This window comes from Pogona vitticeps, chromosome 5 (genome assembly GCF_051106095.1).
Source record: "Pogona vitticeps strain Pit_001003342236 chromosome 5, PviZW2.1, whole genome shotgun sequence".
Classification (NCBI taxonomy): Eukaryota; Metazoa; Chordata; class Lepidosauria; order Squamata; family Agamidae; genus Pogona; species Pogona vitticeps.
The window spans coordinates 19,901,808-19,921,579 of NC_135787.1; the positions used below are offsets into that span (position 1 = coordinate 19,901,808).

The 19,772-nt window shown below is 40.1% G+C and overlaps 1 protein-coding gene across 2 annotated transcripts in view; it reads right to left on the minus strand.

The window, feature by feature from the left end:
- Nucleotides 1-12,298: 12,298 nt before the first annotated feature.
- STPG2 (sperm tail PG-rich repeat containing 2) overlaps nucleotides 12,299-19,772 on the minus strand; it is a 274,188-nt gene continuing 266,714 nt past the window's right edge. For both annotated transcript variants that reach the window (XM_020802913.3, XM_078394602.1), the window contains exons 13-14: nucleotides 13,143-13,294; nucleotides 12,299-12,639 (exon numbers count right to left, since the gene is read on the minus strand). In XM_020802913.3, the coding sequence (XP_020658572.3) occupies nucleotides 12,600-12,639; nucleotides 13,143-13,294 (192 nt within the window). In that variant the 3' untranslated portion in view covers nucleotides 12,299-12,599. The remainder of the gene's footprint in view (nucleotides 12,640-13,142; nucleotides 13,295-19,772) is intronic.

Below are 19,772 nucleotides of genomic sequence, written 5' to 3' on the forward strand. Positions count from 1 at the left end.
GGAAGGAGCCGGAAATACAGGTATTTGTGGTTGCTATAAGAAGACCCAAAGGAATGATGCCTTCACGTCATGAAATAAGCAGAAAGGGAAAACAGCAACTTTTTTTTCAAAAGGAACTTTCTATATCCCCAACTACCATCCCTATTATGGGTATAAACCTTTCCCCAAATTCAGATATCCCTAAAATTTGAATCATTTTCTGGAATACAGATAAAGTTCTCTTCAATGATTTTTTTAAAAAAAGAAAACACTAATATAATCATGGAAAGCTTATGATCAGTAGTAGCATTTTACACATTTATTGCTGTCTTTCAGATGCAATAGTTGAAACAGCGGTTTATGTTTCATGGCACTAGAACAGGACTTGACCAAACTGTTAAATTTCTGTTGTCAAAAAGTGAAATGCTGTGAGCTTTTCTTTAGAATGTAATCTGGAAGATGCCATTGGGTGCACTGTGTGTAGATCTGGGGTATATTCTTCCTTAGGAAGGTTTTTTAAAAAGCATGAAACCATCACATGAAGCTTATAAAATATAACCTCAAATTTACACCAAGTACATGAAATGAATCTAAACTTGGAGTGGGTGTTAATAAGAGAGGAGAGGAATATTTCATATTTGGCTAAGTGAAATTTCAACACCGTATGACTAATGTGATCCTTAAAATAATTGGGCTGTGTGAGAAAAAAAAACAATTACCTAAATCCTTCCACACCTGGAAAAAATTCAGTCTGCTGTGAGTTGAGCATGGTCATAAGGATTGAAGATAACTCTCTTTTTCTTTTCTTTTTTTCCACGGTGCTAGAGTGTCAAGACAATTCTATCAATTTAAAATATGTATTGCCATTCTAGTCACAGAAGTTGAAAGGGAAAAACAATTAAAGAAGTATAACAGTGTCTAAAACAGTTACAGGTGTTTAAAACATTAACTCTAAAACTGACAAATCTTACAAAATTAAAAAAAATCAATACATTTCTACAACAGGATTTACTCTTCCTGGAATTCAAACACTTCTGAAATAAAATGAAACAGACAGAGGTTCTAAGGCACAATCAGACACAATTTATTCAGGAAATGAAAGCAACATAATTATTATTCTCTTTTATATCAACACACATTTTGGCCTGATGGTAGCATGAAATGTTAAACAGTATAAAATGGCTACCCTCCAAGTGCATGTAAAATATGCCAGCTCAAATCTTGTTATTTATAACGGGACGATGGCACACAACACCTTGATTGAAAATTCACTCCACCCCCACTTCTGCTGTACATCATAAGGTCAGAATTAATTTGTGAGTAGCATTTCTAATGAATATGTTTTACATGTCCTAGCTGCATGCTTGCTCAGCAATGCTGTTGAACCTGGAGGCCAAAGATAACTCACCGCTCAGGGATTACCTTTAAAATAACCACTCAGCTCTTCTGTCACCATGAGCAGAAAAATCAGGACAAATACTAACGAGCTTACATCTGTGGACTAGCCAAATTTTAAGCACTATGACATCAAGGAAAAGCTCTGAAGCAAAGGTGAAGCAGCTGAAGAGGAAGATCAGAGCATAGGTTATTCCTACAGACAGATGTCCTTGGCTTTTTCTGAGGCTCACTTTGAACCTGATAATGGGTGCTTAAATCTTTTGGGTTGTATCCAAATGTAGCCACAATAACAGTAAGCCCACTAAAATAAATGGGACTGCTTATTTAAATAATGCAATATATACCATAATTCTCCAGACATGTCCTGTTGATCTGACACAAAGCAAATGGACCACTGTCTATGAAAAACAATTCATTTATTTTATTTATTTAAAATATTTTTACCCAGCCATTCTCCTTAAAAAGGACTCAGGGTGGCTCACATCATTAAAATACATTTTTGGGACTAATATCAGTAGTATACAAACACTAGAAATGGTCAAATAGTGCAGTACAACATGGTAAACCAAAAAGAGAGGTTACTTACCTGTAACTCTGTTTCTTCGAGTGGTCACCTGTGAATTCACACTAATGGGTTTAATCTGCACTTGCGCAGAGGTCTCCAGAATATTCTAGAGCTCAAACATGCATTTGCTAGGACTGCCCCCCTGGTACACGTGGTCCGCCCGTCGTGGTGATTACCTCAGTTCCCAAAAAGCCTGCCGCTGCCTGAAATAATGAGACAGACATGACAGACAGAGGGGAGGATGGGTGGGAAGTGTGAATTCACAGATGAACACGCAAAGAACCAGAGTTACAGGTAAGTAACCTTTCTTTCTTCTTCGTGGTCTTGTGAATGCACACTAATGGGTGATTAACAAGCTTACCATACAGGTGGAGGGACATCACGGCAAAATCAAAGACAAGACTACACGACCGAAAGCTGCATCAGACTTGGTCCTTGCATCCAAATGATAATGGGGTGCAAATGTCAATGGAGTTGACCAAGTGGCAGCCTTGAAAATATCTGGAATGGGTACACCTCGAAGAAAAGCCATGGAGGTGGCCATTGCCTGGGTGGAGTGAGTCTTGATGTCGGTAGGAATAGACTGTTGTCTCATTTTGGAATGAGGAAAAGCCGGGAGAAGAACTCTGGGTCAGAAGCACTTGGAGTGATGAGTGAAATGGCTTCCTTTGAGAGGAGTAACTGAACCTCTAATTTGAGAGCGGTGGATGGCGAAGTTATGACAATCTGTGGTGGTACAGAAATGAATTCTATTGCGTACCCAATGGATATGATTGACAGGACCCACAAATCTGTGGTTATGTGTGCCCAAGATTGAAAATGGGGTGCGAGGTGGATGGTGAGGGGAGAGGATAGAGTGCAGATCCGAATGGTAGGGCAGCCAAAGGTTCTGCCTGCTGTTTTTGTCAGGGTGCTTGAAGGATTGGCGAGGGCACTGTTTCTGAGTGTGCAGACGAGGCTGGAATGTGGAAGATGATTGAGATAAATAATGTTGCTTTTCTGGGACAGACTTCTACAGGTGGAAGGGATACAGACGACGCCACTGATACCTTTGAGGCCTGTAATATGGCTGAGTATTGTGGAGCGCGCTGTTTTTCTCATCTTTTGTAGGTTGTCCAGAATCTTGTCTGTTTTCTCATCAAACAAATCAGCACCATCAAAAGTTAAGTCCTCAGTTCTCATCCTAGAGTCCTCTGAGATGCTTGCGGAACGTAGCCAGGCATGTCTACATAAGTCTACAGCTGTGGCCATGTGTTTAGAAGCTGCCTCAATTATATGTCATGCTATGATGCACTCTTGTCATGCCAATGCCATAGCCTCTTGGTGAAAGGTGAGACTCCGAGATTTGTACTCTCCAGAGGTCGACTGTAGGGATGGAAGGGCCTTGTTCCAGAGAAACCTGTGATAGGCTCCCATTGCAGCTAAAAAGTTGGAAGCACGTAAGGTAAAAGAGGTGACAGATGTGACAATAACCTCAAGGTCCATGGCTTTCACAATACGGGGAATTAATTGAGAATAGGAGGAGAAATCCTCCAATGGTGATGGAGGGTTAGCCTCAGCTACATTGGAACTGGGAGTCAGAAGATTGGGGGGTGATTCTCGTAAGGCCATGGAATCAGAGGACTCCGAGTCCGAAGAATGCACTGGTGAAGGTGAGGAACTCTGCAGATATGAAGAGGCTGACATATCAGGAGGGCCGTCTGGCCAGTGGCACTTAGGAGCCACAGTACTGTGCTTGCCAGGTATCAATTAGGTGGAAATATCTGGCTTACGCTTCTGAGGTTTCTTAGAGTCCATGGTACCGGGCAGGGGTCCAGTGTAAGTCATGGTGACTTGTAAGGATGATGAGCCGTCCCAAGAAAGAGCAGCCATATCAGCCGGTGGTACAGAGGGCTTGGCCGACAGCTTTGGTTTCTTTGGTATTGAAGTTGATGGAGCCGGGGCAGCTGAAGCATGCCATTCGTGAGTTTTCTTATTGAGCTTTGGTACTGAAGTGGGAGAAACGCTCTCAACATCTGAAGATTGGTCATAGTAGTAGCTCGAACGGTATCAAGGAGGCGAGGGGGACTCCGAAGATTCCGGATGACAATAGTATAAATACCAAAAACACTTGGGTTTGATGTAACATTCGGTATCATGCTGCCAATACCGGTGTGTATGGTGTCGATACCATTTCGGTGGTGGTTCACAGTAGAGAGGAGGCTCATAAACTGTAACTCGTTTGGGCCGATTATGTCGAGCCCAAGAGCCTCACAATACCGACAGTCCCTAGTGGTTCAGTTGTCTATGTGTCATGAGTTCAGCCAAAGATATGGAACCTGAGGGGTTAACTACAGCTGAGGAGAATGCTGAGCGATTAGAGGCACAGACAGCTGAATCGCCACCAGATTCTCCTTCCCCAGCAGTCAGGGTAAGGGCTAGACTTTGCCAAAGATTTATGACGCAAAGGTCAGAGGATCGCCTGAATGCTGCCCACAGAAACATCCAGTCAGCTAGTCCAGAGTTTTGACAGATGAAAGGCTTCCAGGAGTTCAATGACTGTTTTGCTATATAATCAGCTCCCAGACGGCTGGGAAGCTCGTGGAAGCAACAAGTCAAATCTCTGGCCCGCATCCATGCTCCTGACCACCTTGAACTTTGTTCTCTGGACCCTTGGCTTTGAACTCTGACCCCGGACTACGTTGTGTGATTTGGCTTTGGACCCAGACCTCAGATTACGGTTTGTTATTTGGCTTTGGCATTTTGTATCAGCTCTGCATTGTCTGAAATTCTAATATTGGACTGGCTTATCAGACTTTCCTGTTGAAACCCCCAGGAACGTGACACTATGAATGTAAGCCTTGATTTCTCTCAGTTTGAGAGAGAGCCATAGTTGTGTTCTTTTGTTTTCATTGGGGCCTAAGGCATTGAATTTGCTACCAACTTACTAGACACACAGAGAAGCTTCCTGTATTCTTGCTTTGATGGGCAAACGCCTGACCTGTGCTAAGATTTGCATGTGGTGTTATCATTCACAAGACCTCTTTCTAGTGTACCATTCATAACTGTTTTACTGAGAATACATCTTTCCATGACAGTTGTTTGCCATGGTACTAAAGGGCTGATCCAGAAGCACACTCTGGAGGCGGTGGGGGGAGGAAGTCCTGTGCCTCCTTACCCAGCGGTATGTTCCATTCAATCAGTTGGACTCTGAGGAGACATGTTTAGGTTTGCAAATGTCTAGCTACAAAGCAAGTTCCTCCAGCAAATGGGTCAATGTGAACTGACCTAAAATATAGGGCCCCAGGAACAAGACAGCTGGGCCACCTACCTGCAACATCAGCTATAATGAAAACACAAGCATGCAAAGCACAGTCACTGGTATTAATTTATTGTCCACTCTTATTAATAATTGTAGGTTTTTGCTTACTTTCAAAACTTAAACATGATCTACTAAGAGTCATAAAGATTAGTGATATGTAGGGATTTAACTTGTCCACTGGAAGGCTAAAATTGAGGAGAGAACAGGAGCACCCCTGCAACGCTTCCAATGGCTCCATGCCTCCGCCCCCACACCTTTGTCATCTTTAATATATTTAGAATTAAGTCTACTTTCCTCCTTTATCAGTCATTTTCTATTCTGCTCTCTTTTGTTGTTGTTGTTGTTGCCTGCGTATTTCATTTTAATTCAAAACTACCACCGGTGCTCCTCCTTGCATGATTTAGGAGCCCTCAAATCTCTCGTACTTCCCGCTGCTTCTTCCTTCTCATCCACCGAGGCATACCTGTTCTTGGCTCATCCTCCCATAGACCCATCCAGTGACTCAGTCTTCCTCTCCACTCAGCTGACAGGGTTTAACAATCAGAGGGACTGGTAACAATCAGAGGGATTGGTGACATTTATAGGCCACTAAAATATGATATGACATCAAGACTCAGCCAATCCCTAGGGTTCTGCTGCCGCCTTGGGAACCCAACCCATTTTCTCCTGGGTCTTTGTGACCTCACAGGGCCCCCACCTCTCTGCTTGTAGATAAAAGGGGCTTGCTGGGCAGGGCAGGAGACCAGAAGGGAGGCCAGTGGCCAGAGGGCAGTCCGGCAGAGAGAGCGGCAGCGGCTGCAAGGGACCCAGCCCTCCTGCCCAAGGCAAGTTCTGTGGCGAAAGCAGAGGAACTTGCTAAGTGGGCTTGCAAGTTAACAGCTCGAGGCTGGCAGAGATCCGTGGCTTGAAGCTGGGTGATGTCGGTGATGGACCAGGGGAAGTCAGTGGACGTTGGCAGACAGAAGCTGGTGGAATCTCCCTGCGGAAGCTGACTGAGGTCGCAAGGCGGAGGCCAGCAGAGGTTGGTGGATGAAGCCAGGGGACGTTAGCCTCCTGAAACCAGCTGGCGGACGCTTGGTGGATATCGGTGGATGGATGTGTGTGAATGGCTGGTGGAGTGAAGGGGTGTGTGTGTCGGGGGTGGCTGGTGTGTGAATGAAGGGGTGTGTGAATGGGCTGGCTGGCGTTCCATGGGGATGTCGCCGGGGCATGGGTGTGACCCAAGCATTTGGGAGCTGACAGAGGCTGGCTTCAGAAGCGGAGTGGAAGAGATGAAAGGGTGGATATTCCTGGTGGAATCGAGTGGATGTTGGCAGGTGGAACTTCAGGATGAAGTTGGTTGGTGGATACGCCTGGGTTGAAGCTGGTTGACGGCAGTGGACGAGCTCGCGCCTTAGTTGTTTTTCTCTCTCTCTTTCTCTTGCAGGGCCCGAAGCTTCCTCTTCCCCAGGGGGAAGTGAGGGACCAAAAGGCAGGTGTCCTGCTGGAACTGAGCCAGGCCCTTGTCTCCCCTGAGGATACCCATTTAACCTCTTTTCCAGAACCAAGAAAAGAATTTTTCCAGAATGGTTTAGAAGTGTTGTCTTGTTTGTATTCTCGTTGTTTGTCAGAGGCTGTCATGGGATTATCTTCCCCATCCCCTCAGACAGGGAACCCACAATGCCTAGCTCACTCCCTCACACATGCATGGAGAAATAATATGTTGCCAATTCCTATGACATCACAAGGCCCCACACCATGACTTCACAAAGACCCGCCCCAGGCATTGGGCCCCAAAAACTTACAACCACCAATGCATTTCCTTGTTTGCCCAGGAGTGTTGAAGAACAGACTGGCTGGAAGAAAGAGTCGGAGATGGGAAACCTCTCCCAGGTGGCAGTTTGGCTTAAGTTAGCATCCCTCCTCTGGACTCACCATCCAACCCAGTTCTGAGTTTTACAGTGATGCTGCTCTGGAAGGTGGAGGGCTAGGCAAAATGGCAGTGGCTTTCCAATATAGTGTAGTTCTGGTTCCCTCTAGTGATCAGTCTTTACATCTTAAAAATCTGTATTTCTAGGTATTTTCATTTAATATCATTAATATTTTCAGACCATTGGTAAGTGATATTGATCCTGTGGATACAGGGGTCCTACTGTACTGCACAGAAGGAAGCAATGGTAAACTACTGCTGAACTTTTCTTACTGTTAAAACCCTATTATCTTAGAATGGCTACTTATTTAAAAGATAATTATCATCATCTAACTTTTTGGCATTTCACTTTGATCTCACTGTTCATATTCCATTCACCTCATGCAACAATATATATGGATAATATATTAGGCATCTGGTGACATGGACTTTTTTGTGAAGGCATCATAAATTTGTTCATTTTTAAGGTATCACAGGACTCTTTTTTATCTTTGATGCAGTGGAGTAAGTAACCTTTACTCTTTTAAAAGAGAGTTTAGTATTTGCAGATAGGATTGTATCATTATAAAACTGAATGTATTAGAGACAGAAAAAAATTGAAATGTTAGATGTGTCACCATTCACCAAAGCATGATGAGACTTTATAATTAAGTTTAGTATGGCAAACAGTCTGACAATGTCACTTTCATTGTTCAAATATATGGTTGAAATAAAAAGGTTTGGCTTTTTGTTATAAGCAAGGGCACGTCTGGGATTTTTTTTGTAAGAGCTTGTTGGTACAGTAAATGCTATGATGTGTTACCTGCTGTAATTCATAATTATAACCCTGGAAGGAGTGTGATGAATGTACCTTTTATGTCAGTTTTCAAGATGTGTGCTTAGTTTAGAAGAAGTTAAATAATTGAGTTGTGGAAGATTTAAAATTAGCTGCTAATTATGCACAGTAGTTAACTTTCCTACCATTCTATGTAATGACACCAACTATTATTAAAATAAATAGGATGTTGGCATCATTCCCTGTCATTCCACTTAGTCGTGCCATAATCCTTTCAACTGTGGTTTTTATGACTGGGGTGCTTTCCTGAACAGGAAGGAAGAGGAATATGTATCTTACACATTAAGTGTGTGTGTAGATTCTACCCCATTCTAGCCACTGGGCACATGAAAAATGTTCAATCTCATGAAGACTAATTTTTAGGATTGCATATTTTACACTCTTAATGTGAGTATAATTTCATGTGAGAGAAACAAAGGAAAAATATACACCTGGAGATGCAAGATGTCAGCTCTCAAAACGATGGTCAACAAAGGTCTTTTCCCCTGTCCAACCACATGAAATCTATAAAACTTTGGTAAGGAAAAGATAGATAGATAGATAGATAGATAGATAGATAGATAGATAGATAGATAGATAGATAGATAGATAGATAGATAGATAGATAGATAGATAGATAGATAGATAGATAGATAGATAGATAGATAGATAGATAGATAATGGAACTGAAAAGTGGTTTATCATTCCTGTCTTCTGGAGTTGGCTCTTCTTCTAATAGGCATAGTGGGGAATCAAACTCTCAGTATCTGAGCCAGGAACCCAACTCACTGAGCTATCCAATCAAGAGGGCTGCTTAAAAACACAGAGAAATAATTGCTTCAATCCTTTCTGCTAAGTGTTACTCCTTGCTGGACTCATAGAAGAGTCTTTCCTTCATTATGTATGATATAAATAAATCAAATGGACGACATGGGACAGTCCACTTGAGTGAAGAAAATTACTCTTACTATGATTTTCTAGCGAGAGGGCCAAGTAAGGCCTCACCATCCCCTCCACCCACCAAATAAGCCCACAAATGGATAATTTCATGCCCAGAAGCCTCAAGTGATACTATTTTCCATTCTTAAGCTATTTCACTGGGGAAAGCACACCTTTCTGAGGCTTAAGTTTGACTTTTTTTCAAAACCAGAAGCAACTTATTGGCAATTTCCAGTTTTTTTAAAAAAGCAGTGCCTATAGTCTGGAGGGTGGGTGTAGTCCACAATGACGTTTTCCGTCTTGATGTAGCCACTTGCAAATATGTTGTAGAGAGAGAGATGGTGACATAAGTTGCAAATCTCTGTACATTTACTATCAATTCATATTGTTAGTCAATATTACATCACTTGAAATGGTCTCTAGAAAACAAGCTAGGCTTTAGGACTCTGGCAAATAAATGATGTGTGTTTCATACACAAGTAAAATAAGAGTTGAGAACAAAGCAGGTAGGTAGTTACTGACTAGTACACAGATAAAGATAGCCTCGACAAAGGAATGGGAAATAGTTGGGAATATAATATGATTACTGGTACTTCTGTGGAGATCACAGTTGGAAACCTCTCTGAAAAAGATATACTGTAAGGAAATCTTGGTGCTTCTTTTGCTCCAAATTTTTCAAACAAAATATTCCTTTTCGTGAATCTGTGCAAAGTATGAGCCTTGAAAACATTTCACAAGCTTCAATATTTTGTTTCCACTTTAAAAGTCTGAGTTGAATGAAGGAGACTATGAATCATGCTACTGCAGTGTATATCACATAGTGAATATTGCCACAAATTACTCCATAATAGGACGCGATCTAGTAGCTCTGCAGAGTCTTTATTAGGATGTGATAAAAAGAAGTTATCAATGGTTACAGTGAATTTAAGACACTTTATTGCTGAACATAGCAATGATATATTGCCCAATGCTTTTTAATTGGTAGTTAGCTTTCAATGTTTTGCTAAGACCAGCACTCTGCATCTATATACCACCCACATAAAACTGGATTTGACTCCAGAGTCGAAATTAAGAACATTTTCCAGTTTCAAGTTCTTCCTTAATGATCTTCATTCCAGTATAGTCTGGTGAAGTATGAAGCTTTATTTATTGTTCAACTAGGACAAAGATCCAGCTTCAAAAAGTTGTGAGGTCAGGCCATTTTGAGGTCAGGTAGCCGCATTGTGGTAAGCAACTTTCTCTCTCAGCAAAAATGACACAATGATTAGTTATAATAATATAGATTAGGAGAAAACAAGGGTGAGGTTATGTAGGGGAGCTGGGTGCGAATTTGGAAAGCACAAGAGGTTAAGCTCAACCATTTATTTCAAATATGTGGTATCTTCTGACGGATTTGGTCTTCAGTGCTGTGTCCTTTACAAAGTAGATTGCTGTTTCTCAAATTGTGCCAATTTCCTAAATGGACATTACCTCAGACAGTCTTAAACTTGCATCTTTCCAAGAAGTTTTTAAGTATTTCCAAAAAATATTTTGTACTGGACAATGTGTTCCCTCGTTGCATTAACTAGTAAAAGTCAAAGTATTTTGTGGCTTATTTTTGTTTATGTGATCAATCAGCATCTCCTCTGCATGTGGAGGGCATGTGTGCATGCACAGAGCTTCTCTGAATGAAGAGATACTCGGTTTGCACAGAAGAGAAATGTAATGCAAACCGCATTTTGAGCAAATTGTGAAAAATGCAACATGGAAAAAACACAATGTGGCATCTTTATCTCATGTCAGATCTGAGATTTCTTGTATAAAATCTCTACAGCACTGAAATCTCTTAATTTCCTAGTTATACCTGTTGTCTACAGGGAAGGGACATCCCTATTTCTTTTCATTTTAGGAATAAAGCAGTACACCTGAAACCCAATTCTTTGATTTAGAATTATTATAACCTAAATCTGGCTTTTATCATCATAGAAATGGGGACAAAGACATGGTTTCTCTAATCACCTAGTTAGCAATAGCAATACATAGATTTTTGAAAAATTATTGCAAAAAGTACCATGTTAGCAGAGATGGGGACTTGAGTTGATAGATTTGCAGTCAAGTCAGACTTAAGTAGCACTTAAGTAGCACCAGCAATTCAACTCATTTTTTCAATGACTTGGGCTCAGAATGCATACACTACTCCTTGGGACTTGGTACCAAAGACTCAAACTAGGCTTGGACCCAAACTTTTGCCAAAATCCCTGCATGCTAGCATTAGTTAATGAAAAAATAATTCTTTGCTTGAAACATGAGCCAGGCTGCTTATTGGTAGTAAGTTGCCAATGTATTACTTCTTAATTGTTTCTTAAAAATATAGCAAAAGCCATACCTCGCAGAAACAGAATTCTAAGATAGCGGCTGAAATCCTGTTCCTTAGTGTAGTGAATCACACTACAATAGATCTACTGAACCAATGAGGATTTATTGAGTCAATTCCTCCATACGTTCCATAGACTGAAACAGGCATACTGCAGTTGTGGCTTACTTTAGCATAGTATGTAACAAGTAGAGCAGGTCCATTTTTGAAGCAATGGAATTTACAGAGTAGAAGACTCACTAAATCAAAATCAGAAATTCTCCAGAAAAAAATGAATTTTGCAGGTGCTGGGATTCTTATCTAGAACACCAGGAAAGTCCTTGCTACTTACAACAGGAGGTAGAATGTTTCATTTCTTTTCTTTAAACTCAAGGATGAGACCATTGAGGATTTGTATCCCCCTACCCACACAGGCTGGCCAAATGTTCACACACAGAGACACACGCCACTCATACACACACTTGCTGAGAGCAGATGCTGTGGCAAAGAGAGAAATGGTGTTTAAGAACCTTAAAGTTCCTTCAGTCCACTGAAGCTCTATCTCTCCTGTCTATCCTTTGGTAGTCCCATTCAGAAATGAACATGATGACTCTTCTAAGAATATCAAGCCCCATGTTGTGCTGACTGCCACACCAAATGGTGCCAAGGTCATCTGGCTGAGTTTTGCTTTCTAAGCAAGTTTTCCTTTGGAATAATGTTTGCAGTTGTGTTACTTGGTTGCTTTGCCTCCAAATAAATAAATAAATAAATAAATAAATAAATAAATAAATAAATAAATAAATAAATAAAAAATAAATAAATAAATAAATAAATAAATAAATAAATAAATAAATAAATGTGCTGGAATGTATTACTAGTTGTTTATTATTATTATTATTATTATTATTATTATTATTATTATTATTATTATTATTATTATTATTATTATTATTATTATTATTAATCTGAAATTATGTGCCCTGAATATGTGCGATAAACATGATCTCACAAAGACCAAATTCAAAAATTAAAATATACAGCTTGGGAAGTGGATACAGCAATTCATTTTCAAAAATAGCTTTATTAACTCTTGCAAAAATGTATATGTCAAATTATCACACGCACGCACGTACACTCAAAGCAAAGTTATCAGCAACGTAGGGGAAAAATTTACAGCAGGCAGATACATTTGCAGTGTCAAGGAAACTTTGCACGGTGGCTTTGTACTAGGGAGAAAAGCTCAGAAAGAAGAAAAACAAAAACCATCTTGCAAAAGGAGTTTTCAGATTTCTGAACATTCGAGACACATTTGAGCTCTTCATGGATATCATAATCAAACTTTAGATATTTCTTCCAAGGCCTTCAAAGGGATTTATTATCAGTTACTAAACCTTCATTTTGCCTGTATGGAAAGAGAATAGAAAAGGACTGTCAATTTAATGTAGGTTTCCCTGTTGCCACTATCAAATGAAGCATCTCCATTTATGACTTAATTCCATCCTGTTCCTTACTGGACCCTGATTTCTAGCCAGCTCCACAATGTTCGACAGTTCATCTTCAACATTCTCATAATAATGACATTTTTTTCCTGCTGAAGTCCAGTTAATAATTTTTGAATTTTCCTTTTCATGTCTTCCAAGTACTGTAAAATAAAGTCTAGCCCTAGTCTTCCATTGCAGACTTTACATGCCCATTAGCTGAACGAATTAGGCTACTGGAAATATCTTCTACCGAAATACAATTTCTATAGTATTTGAAACTTAAATGCAGACTCCTTGAGTGCAGATGGTCTGCTTTAATCCACATGACATTTATCAGCAAAATAGGTTTTTTTCTTGAGCCTTAACCAGCCTGCATTGATCAATAAATATAGAGACTGGGAGGAAAGGGGGAGGCACTACTCACTTTTTTGAGCCTACTTCATTAGGTGCACAGAAACGGTCTCGGCTCTCTGTCAAAGATTTGAAAACAGAATTGTGTGCTTGAATCAGAAATGGATTATTCAATGTGATATTGTATGTTCTCTTCAGTACTGTATCTCTAAAGAGAGGGCTCATCTGCGGGGGGAAAGAACAAATAAGATTATATTACGAATCTGCCTTGCATATTAGCAATGAGACAATGAAAAATAATTTGAGAATAGGCTTTAGAAATGTAGCACGGAATAAAGAATGTTAATATTACCCACACAAAGGTTTTCTTAGCAACTTCCTGCAGCTGCAAAAGGATTCCTAATTTTATAGCTGGCATGTGGGGTTGTGTGTGGCACAGTATAAGAAAGGTTACTGTTGTGTTATTCCAAAACTATAACGGTGAATCAGTCTTTGCCTATATAACAAATGAGCTTATTACAAAATTCTGACTTGTTATCAGCATATTCTTTGCTAATGAAACTTGTACCAAAGCTATTTTACTTTCTTCATCTCAGTGAAATTGCAGCAAGGTGCTAAGGTAGGTAATGAGTGAGCTAAAGGGCCGTTTCACATAGGATTTTTTTCCTGCAAAGAGATAATGGGCTAAATCTAATAGTCTCAACTGGAGTAGACTCACTGACATAAATGGGACCTCTTAGTCAATTAGTCAACACATCCCTAAGTACCACTGATTTCAATGAGTCTATTCTCATTGGGGCTAACACTTCATTTAGTTCAATGCACCATCATGTGTAGGGAAAGAATTGATATTTTAATACGTAATTTTGAAGCTAACATGCACCTGACCCTCTTCAAAGCTATACCCAGACAGAACATAGTACAATAGTCAAATGCAGACAAAGAATGTTTTATACTGTTATTTTTTCTTTCTTTTACACTGTGTAAGCCACTTTGAGCACTAACTAGTAGTAGCAAGAAAGGACAGAAATGGAAGAAGAGGAGGAGGAAGAGACCTGGCAATAGAAATAACTGGCTTGAGGATGAAACACATTTCAATGGTGTCCACAGTCACTGGGACATTGGAAACAAAGCCACCGAATTGTATAAAATATTACAATCAGCTACAGATCTCTGAAATAACACCATCAGAGCTGTGAAAAAAATAGCAGTATTAGGAACAGCGTATATACTACACTGAGGTTTCTGGTTAAAACTTGTGTCTGTTATATAATACTAGTCAAAGATTATGTCTTGTATTTTTGAATAATAAACAATCTCTTCCTTTCATTTCTTCTTCTATTTATGCTAGTGGTGAAACCAATGAAGAACTATGTTTAAAGGTTTAATGAGTTTAAAATAAGCTAGCAGTAAACTATGGTTTAATGTTGGATTACAAATCCTCCCTTGTATGGAAGCACATTTTCAGGGTTGAGCATAACTGGGGCTATAATGATATGCAGATCCTTGTTTGCTTGATCACAGAAAGGAAAAGGGGAAGTGACAGACAAGGAAATGCAAATAGACATATGCTGCTTGTGCATAACCTAATTTATTACTTACCCTGACATTCAAATCAGGTCAGTGATAAACTGAGTATAAATGCAAATAACTAAGCTAATTAGGAGGAGTATAAATCAAGAAAGGCGCCATAGGAGTTTGCAACTGCAAACCTCCAACACCCATCTAACCACTGAGTACTTCTATAGGGATGTGAATATTGGAATCTTATGTTTCATGGCAATGGAGAGGAATGGAGGGAAAGGGGAAAGCAAGGTGAGCAGCATAGTAAGGAATGTGGTGGTAGCGGCTTGGGAAGGAAAAGGAGGGGAAAGTGAGGCTGACAGGGTGGCAGCAGTACAAGAAGCACTGTGGTAGCAGTGAGGCATGGAAAGTGAGGGGGACGTGGAGCTGTCAGCAAGGCAAGGAACGTGGTGGTGGCAGCAAAGGAAGGAGCGGGAGAAAAGGGTGGGTCTGACAGAGGTAGCAGCAGGGTAAAGAGATGCCTGGCAGTGGTGGTGAGGTGAGGGAAAAGTTTATAGAAGATCTGCAGGATGAAAACATTTGAGGTAAGAAAGAAACATGAAAGAATGTGTAATTGTCATGCCGCTTTCTTTCATTTAAACAAATCCTTTGGGTTTAACAGACTCTCTCTCTCTGGAATCCACAAAAGAACCCAAAAATGAAGAGAGTGAGTGAGTGAGTGAGTGAGTGAGTGAGTGAGTGTGTGTGTGTGTGTGTGTGTGTGTGTGTGTGTGTGTGTGTGTGTGTGTGAGAGAGAGAGAGAGAGAGAGAGAGAGAGAGAGAGAGGGAGGGAGGGAGGGAGAGAGAGAGAGGGAGATTCCTTTGGGTTTCTTCCCCATTCCAATAAACCCAGAAGACCTATTCGTAGGCATAGATATTAGCATGGTAGGCTTGACTGTCATGGAAAAATATAAGGTAGCAAATATCACACATTTTCCCAAACTATCAGCAACACCTTCCTGGAAATATCTGACTGAAATCCATCAAACTGTATCTTGTGAACTGATTTATAAGCCTCTCTTTCTCTGCTAGCCTCTCTCTTATCCTTTTTCACTTACTACTTTTCAGTTTATCAAAACACACATACACTCACAAAGATGTTCAGGAAAATGTACACATAAATCTTACAATGCACATTATACAACAGAAATAAATTAGACTTTCTGACTCAGGAAATCCACTGGCAGTAATCTGTCTGCAGAGAAATACATTTCTACTCAATAGATCTTCCTAAAGGAAGATCAAAGGGCTGCTTCCTATATTCAAACTTACTTTGATTTTATCATGTAATGCCTTTCTAACTTACTCTGACTTTATCAACCTGTGCACTGTCAGTAAGATAGATGCCCTACCAAGACTTTAATCAAATAGTATATTTACTGAAATTGTGGAATATTTTAATTTCCTTCACATAGTTCAGCAATGTATATTGAGATTTATTCTTTAAAAAATACCAGCTATATCACCTTCTGAATCTAATATTTCAAATATTTTTTTTTAAAAAAAGTGGACTAAAGCATGAGAACTACAGGCAAGGCTAAATATGATCGTGATTTTTTAAACTGTGGAATCCAGGGGATACTCTGATAAATCCTGTGGTTTCTGAGACCCCTGTCAGAGCTTACTTGATGAGATAAGCAGTAATGGTGGAAAAATCCCCCCAGAAATGACAAATCACTAGAACCAATATTTTCCTGCAGAAGATAGGTATGTTCTGTGGTACATTTCTCACACAGGATAATCCCATCAAACTGAAAGAGTATTAAGAGAATATTATTAACTACAGCAGTGGTCCCCAACCTTGAGCCTCCAGATGTTCTTGGACTTCAACTCCCAGAAATCCTGGCCATTAGAGGTGGTGGTGAAGGCTTTTGGGAGTTGCAGTCCAAAAACATCTGGAGGCCCAAGGTTGGGGACCACTGAACTACAGCATACTTATGGAAGATTTGTCACTGTATGCCCCATAAACAGAAAATTAAGTATGGAAATATTCTGAATAGCTAAAATCCATATTATATGAGTAAAATGCAGTGGTGGGGCCTGTATCTGTGAGCATGAGCAACTCATGGATAAAAAACATGCTTCTCAGTCTGCTTGACCCAGGCAGGAAACAGCCTGACTGTATATTGGGGAGATAAATAGTCATTGGCAAAAGGCTCTTGTAAGTACTGATCAATAAAGATCAGAGGCTGAGGTCAGTAGCCAACGTTCAGATTGAAGGGCATTAATCCATACATGGGACAACTGGAGCAAGACTCAATAACTGATGGGAAAAACACTGTTCTGCTACCAGATTTAAAATGCCAATGGACAGTCCTTTACAACTTGTAGAATAAACCTGTTTTCAGTAAGAACTATGACTAGATAATATGATTAATTTGGAAGTATATTCTGTAGATGCCAGCAGAATTTACTTTCAGTTAATATACACAGGATGTAGGGCTGGTTTGTGGCATTTGCTCCTATGGAGATTTGCACTGACCATCACAAGGCCTGGATCACAAAGTGGACTTTTTCTATTGCACTGTTGCCCTAAGGTGACTTCCAAACATCCTCAAATGACTACACTGGTGTTGCTATATTATGGGAAGAGAATCAACTTCAGGGGCTCCCTGAAAAAAGGACACTGTGGTTGCAAGAGAACATAGCCATTAGGGACCCAAGAACTAGGGCAGACATGGAATGTGAAGATTAGGGACTTGGAATCTGTAATAATAGCATAATTAGCCTTGGCTGCTCAGGTTCTGCTATATATAATACTTCCAGTGGAATTTCCTTTCGATTCCTCTGATGCATCAGTAGCTATCCTATCCTATGACAACCCAAAAAGTGGGAAGCTGGCTCAATGCCTGCAAGTTTTCAAACCTTCTTGCAAACCTGTTTCTTTCGTAAAGAAAATATCAAAACTAGAGGGTACTTCACTGAAACCACAAATAGCTCTTCAGGCACAAATCCTGTGAGTTGAATGTGTCGATTCACCTAAATATTTGAGATATTTGCTGTATAATTTAATATTTTAATGCCTGAAGGCTTGAAGAGGGATATGCAAAGAAATGCACACATTTTAAACTGGACACTGAAACAGAATATATATAAAGATAAGAATCACCAAATTAAATTATTCACACCAAATGCCAGCTCGTGAGACCAGTAAGTGCATAAAATTTCCAATTAGATTCTCAGTTACATATACTAGTATTTGATCCATCTGGTATCTACCTGATCTTAAGATACGATTATTAGTTAAATATAAGCTTACTGGTACACTATCGGTAGCACATACGGTGTTTTCTGCAGCTACAGTACGATGCTTTCATCAGTAAATAAATATATTCTTCATTCCTATTAAACAGCACCCAATCAAAAAGAAGTTCATGGAAATTCAGAAAGGTTCAAGCTGTAACCTTTCTGAGATTACAGCCTTAGGCGACACAGTTCTAGTGGATAAAAAAAGGCAACACATTCTAGCATTTGAATTTGAAATTGTTTTAAAATACTTTTTTCCCACTGAGCCTTATTTTAAATGGAAGGCAAAGATGCAGCACATAAATATTAAAAATATTCTGTCAGTAATGCTCTGTTCACAAGAGGAAAGTCAAGCTTTTGACTCCATGTATGTATTTCCACAAACTTCAATACATCTAGAATTGTACAAAGACTTGATCTGACCCAATATTGTATTTCTCTTTGCCCATCCACACACAGACACACGCACACATGAAAGAGTGTGGTTTAAATGAACTTTGTATATATTTCTCACTACTGTATACTGACATGTTTTTTCTATACAAATGCCTTGGCAGACTGTTTTCATGGTGGGTAACAGGCTCACATAAAGTCCTTTGCTATATATTTTTCTCAAGGCCTGAATTTACAGACCTCCCTACTCCCTTTTTGATTCTCCTCCCTGGGTCTCACCCTTTTTAGAAGGTTCCCCAACCACCAGATATTCTGGACAAGCCCTATTTGCGGTCTTCTCTTCCTACACTTCCACTGGAGATTCAATCACTTCCAGCAGCTGGAGCAAAGACACAAGTTATTCAACACATGATCTCCTCCTCCTATGGCAAAGGACAGAGATGGGGACAATTCTGACCCTTTAAAGACTTGCATGGAGACAATAAAGTAATACTCTCATTTCTGGACTTGAGGACAGCGCTAGAGTGGACGAAGCTGGCACAAATGGAGGTTTTGAATTTGTTACAGCAGTTTGTAGTTACTCGTTGGTCTTTTAATTATAGTTGTGTTGCAATAGAAATTTTGATTCTGACCCTTCTGTCTGGATAAGTGGACCCCTCTGGATCCTCCTCCCATGGAGGACTTGGGGACATGTATAGGGAACAATATTAAATATATACAAAGTATGCAACATTGATATATCTGTATGCAGCTGTGTACACATTGACAACTACAGTGGTGCCTCGCATAGCGAACGCTTCGCTATGCGATGAAACCGCACAATGAGGGGTCCCGGGCCATCGCTGGAGCGTTCGCTCAGCGATGGCCCCTATGGGCTTTTTTCGCTATGCGATGATCGCGCGGACGCGATCAAAGCATAGCGAACAGCTGATCGGCGGTTCCAAAATGGCCGCCACTAAAACAAAATGGCGACCGCTGTTTTGCCTCGCTAACGAGGCATCCAAAATGGCCGCCGTAATGGAGGAAACTCACAGAACGGTGAGTTTTAAGTCCATAGGAACGTATTAAATCAGTTTTAATACATTCCTATGGGCTTTTTTGTTTCACTTAACGATGGATTCGCTGAGCGAGGGTTAATCCGGAATGGATTAACCTCGCTAAGCGAGGCACCACTGTATTTTTAAAACCTCTGAACTTCCTTTTCAGCAGGAATGTTTTTGGGCACTCGGTATACTCCTGCCTCCCCAGACCGTAAAATGTGCATGTGGTACAGAATCCATACAGAAGTTTGATTTGATTTGTATGATTTGAGCACAGCTTGCCTGAAAAACCTGGAATTTTTTTTTCACATGACATTACAGCATGTCATGTGGCTAGGCATAACTCTTTCCCAAGAAATATGTAAATCTTTCATTTCTTCAAAGTTCTTTCATTCTTTGACAGAATTCAATGCACACATTATAATTTATGAAGTGATAATGTGATAACATGAATATCTGAC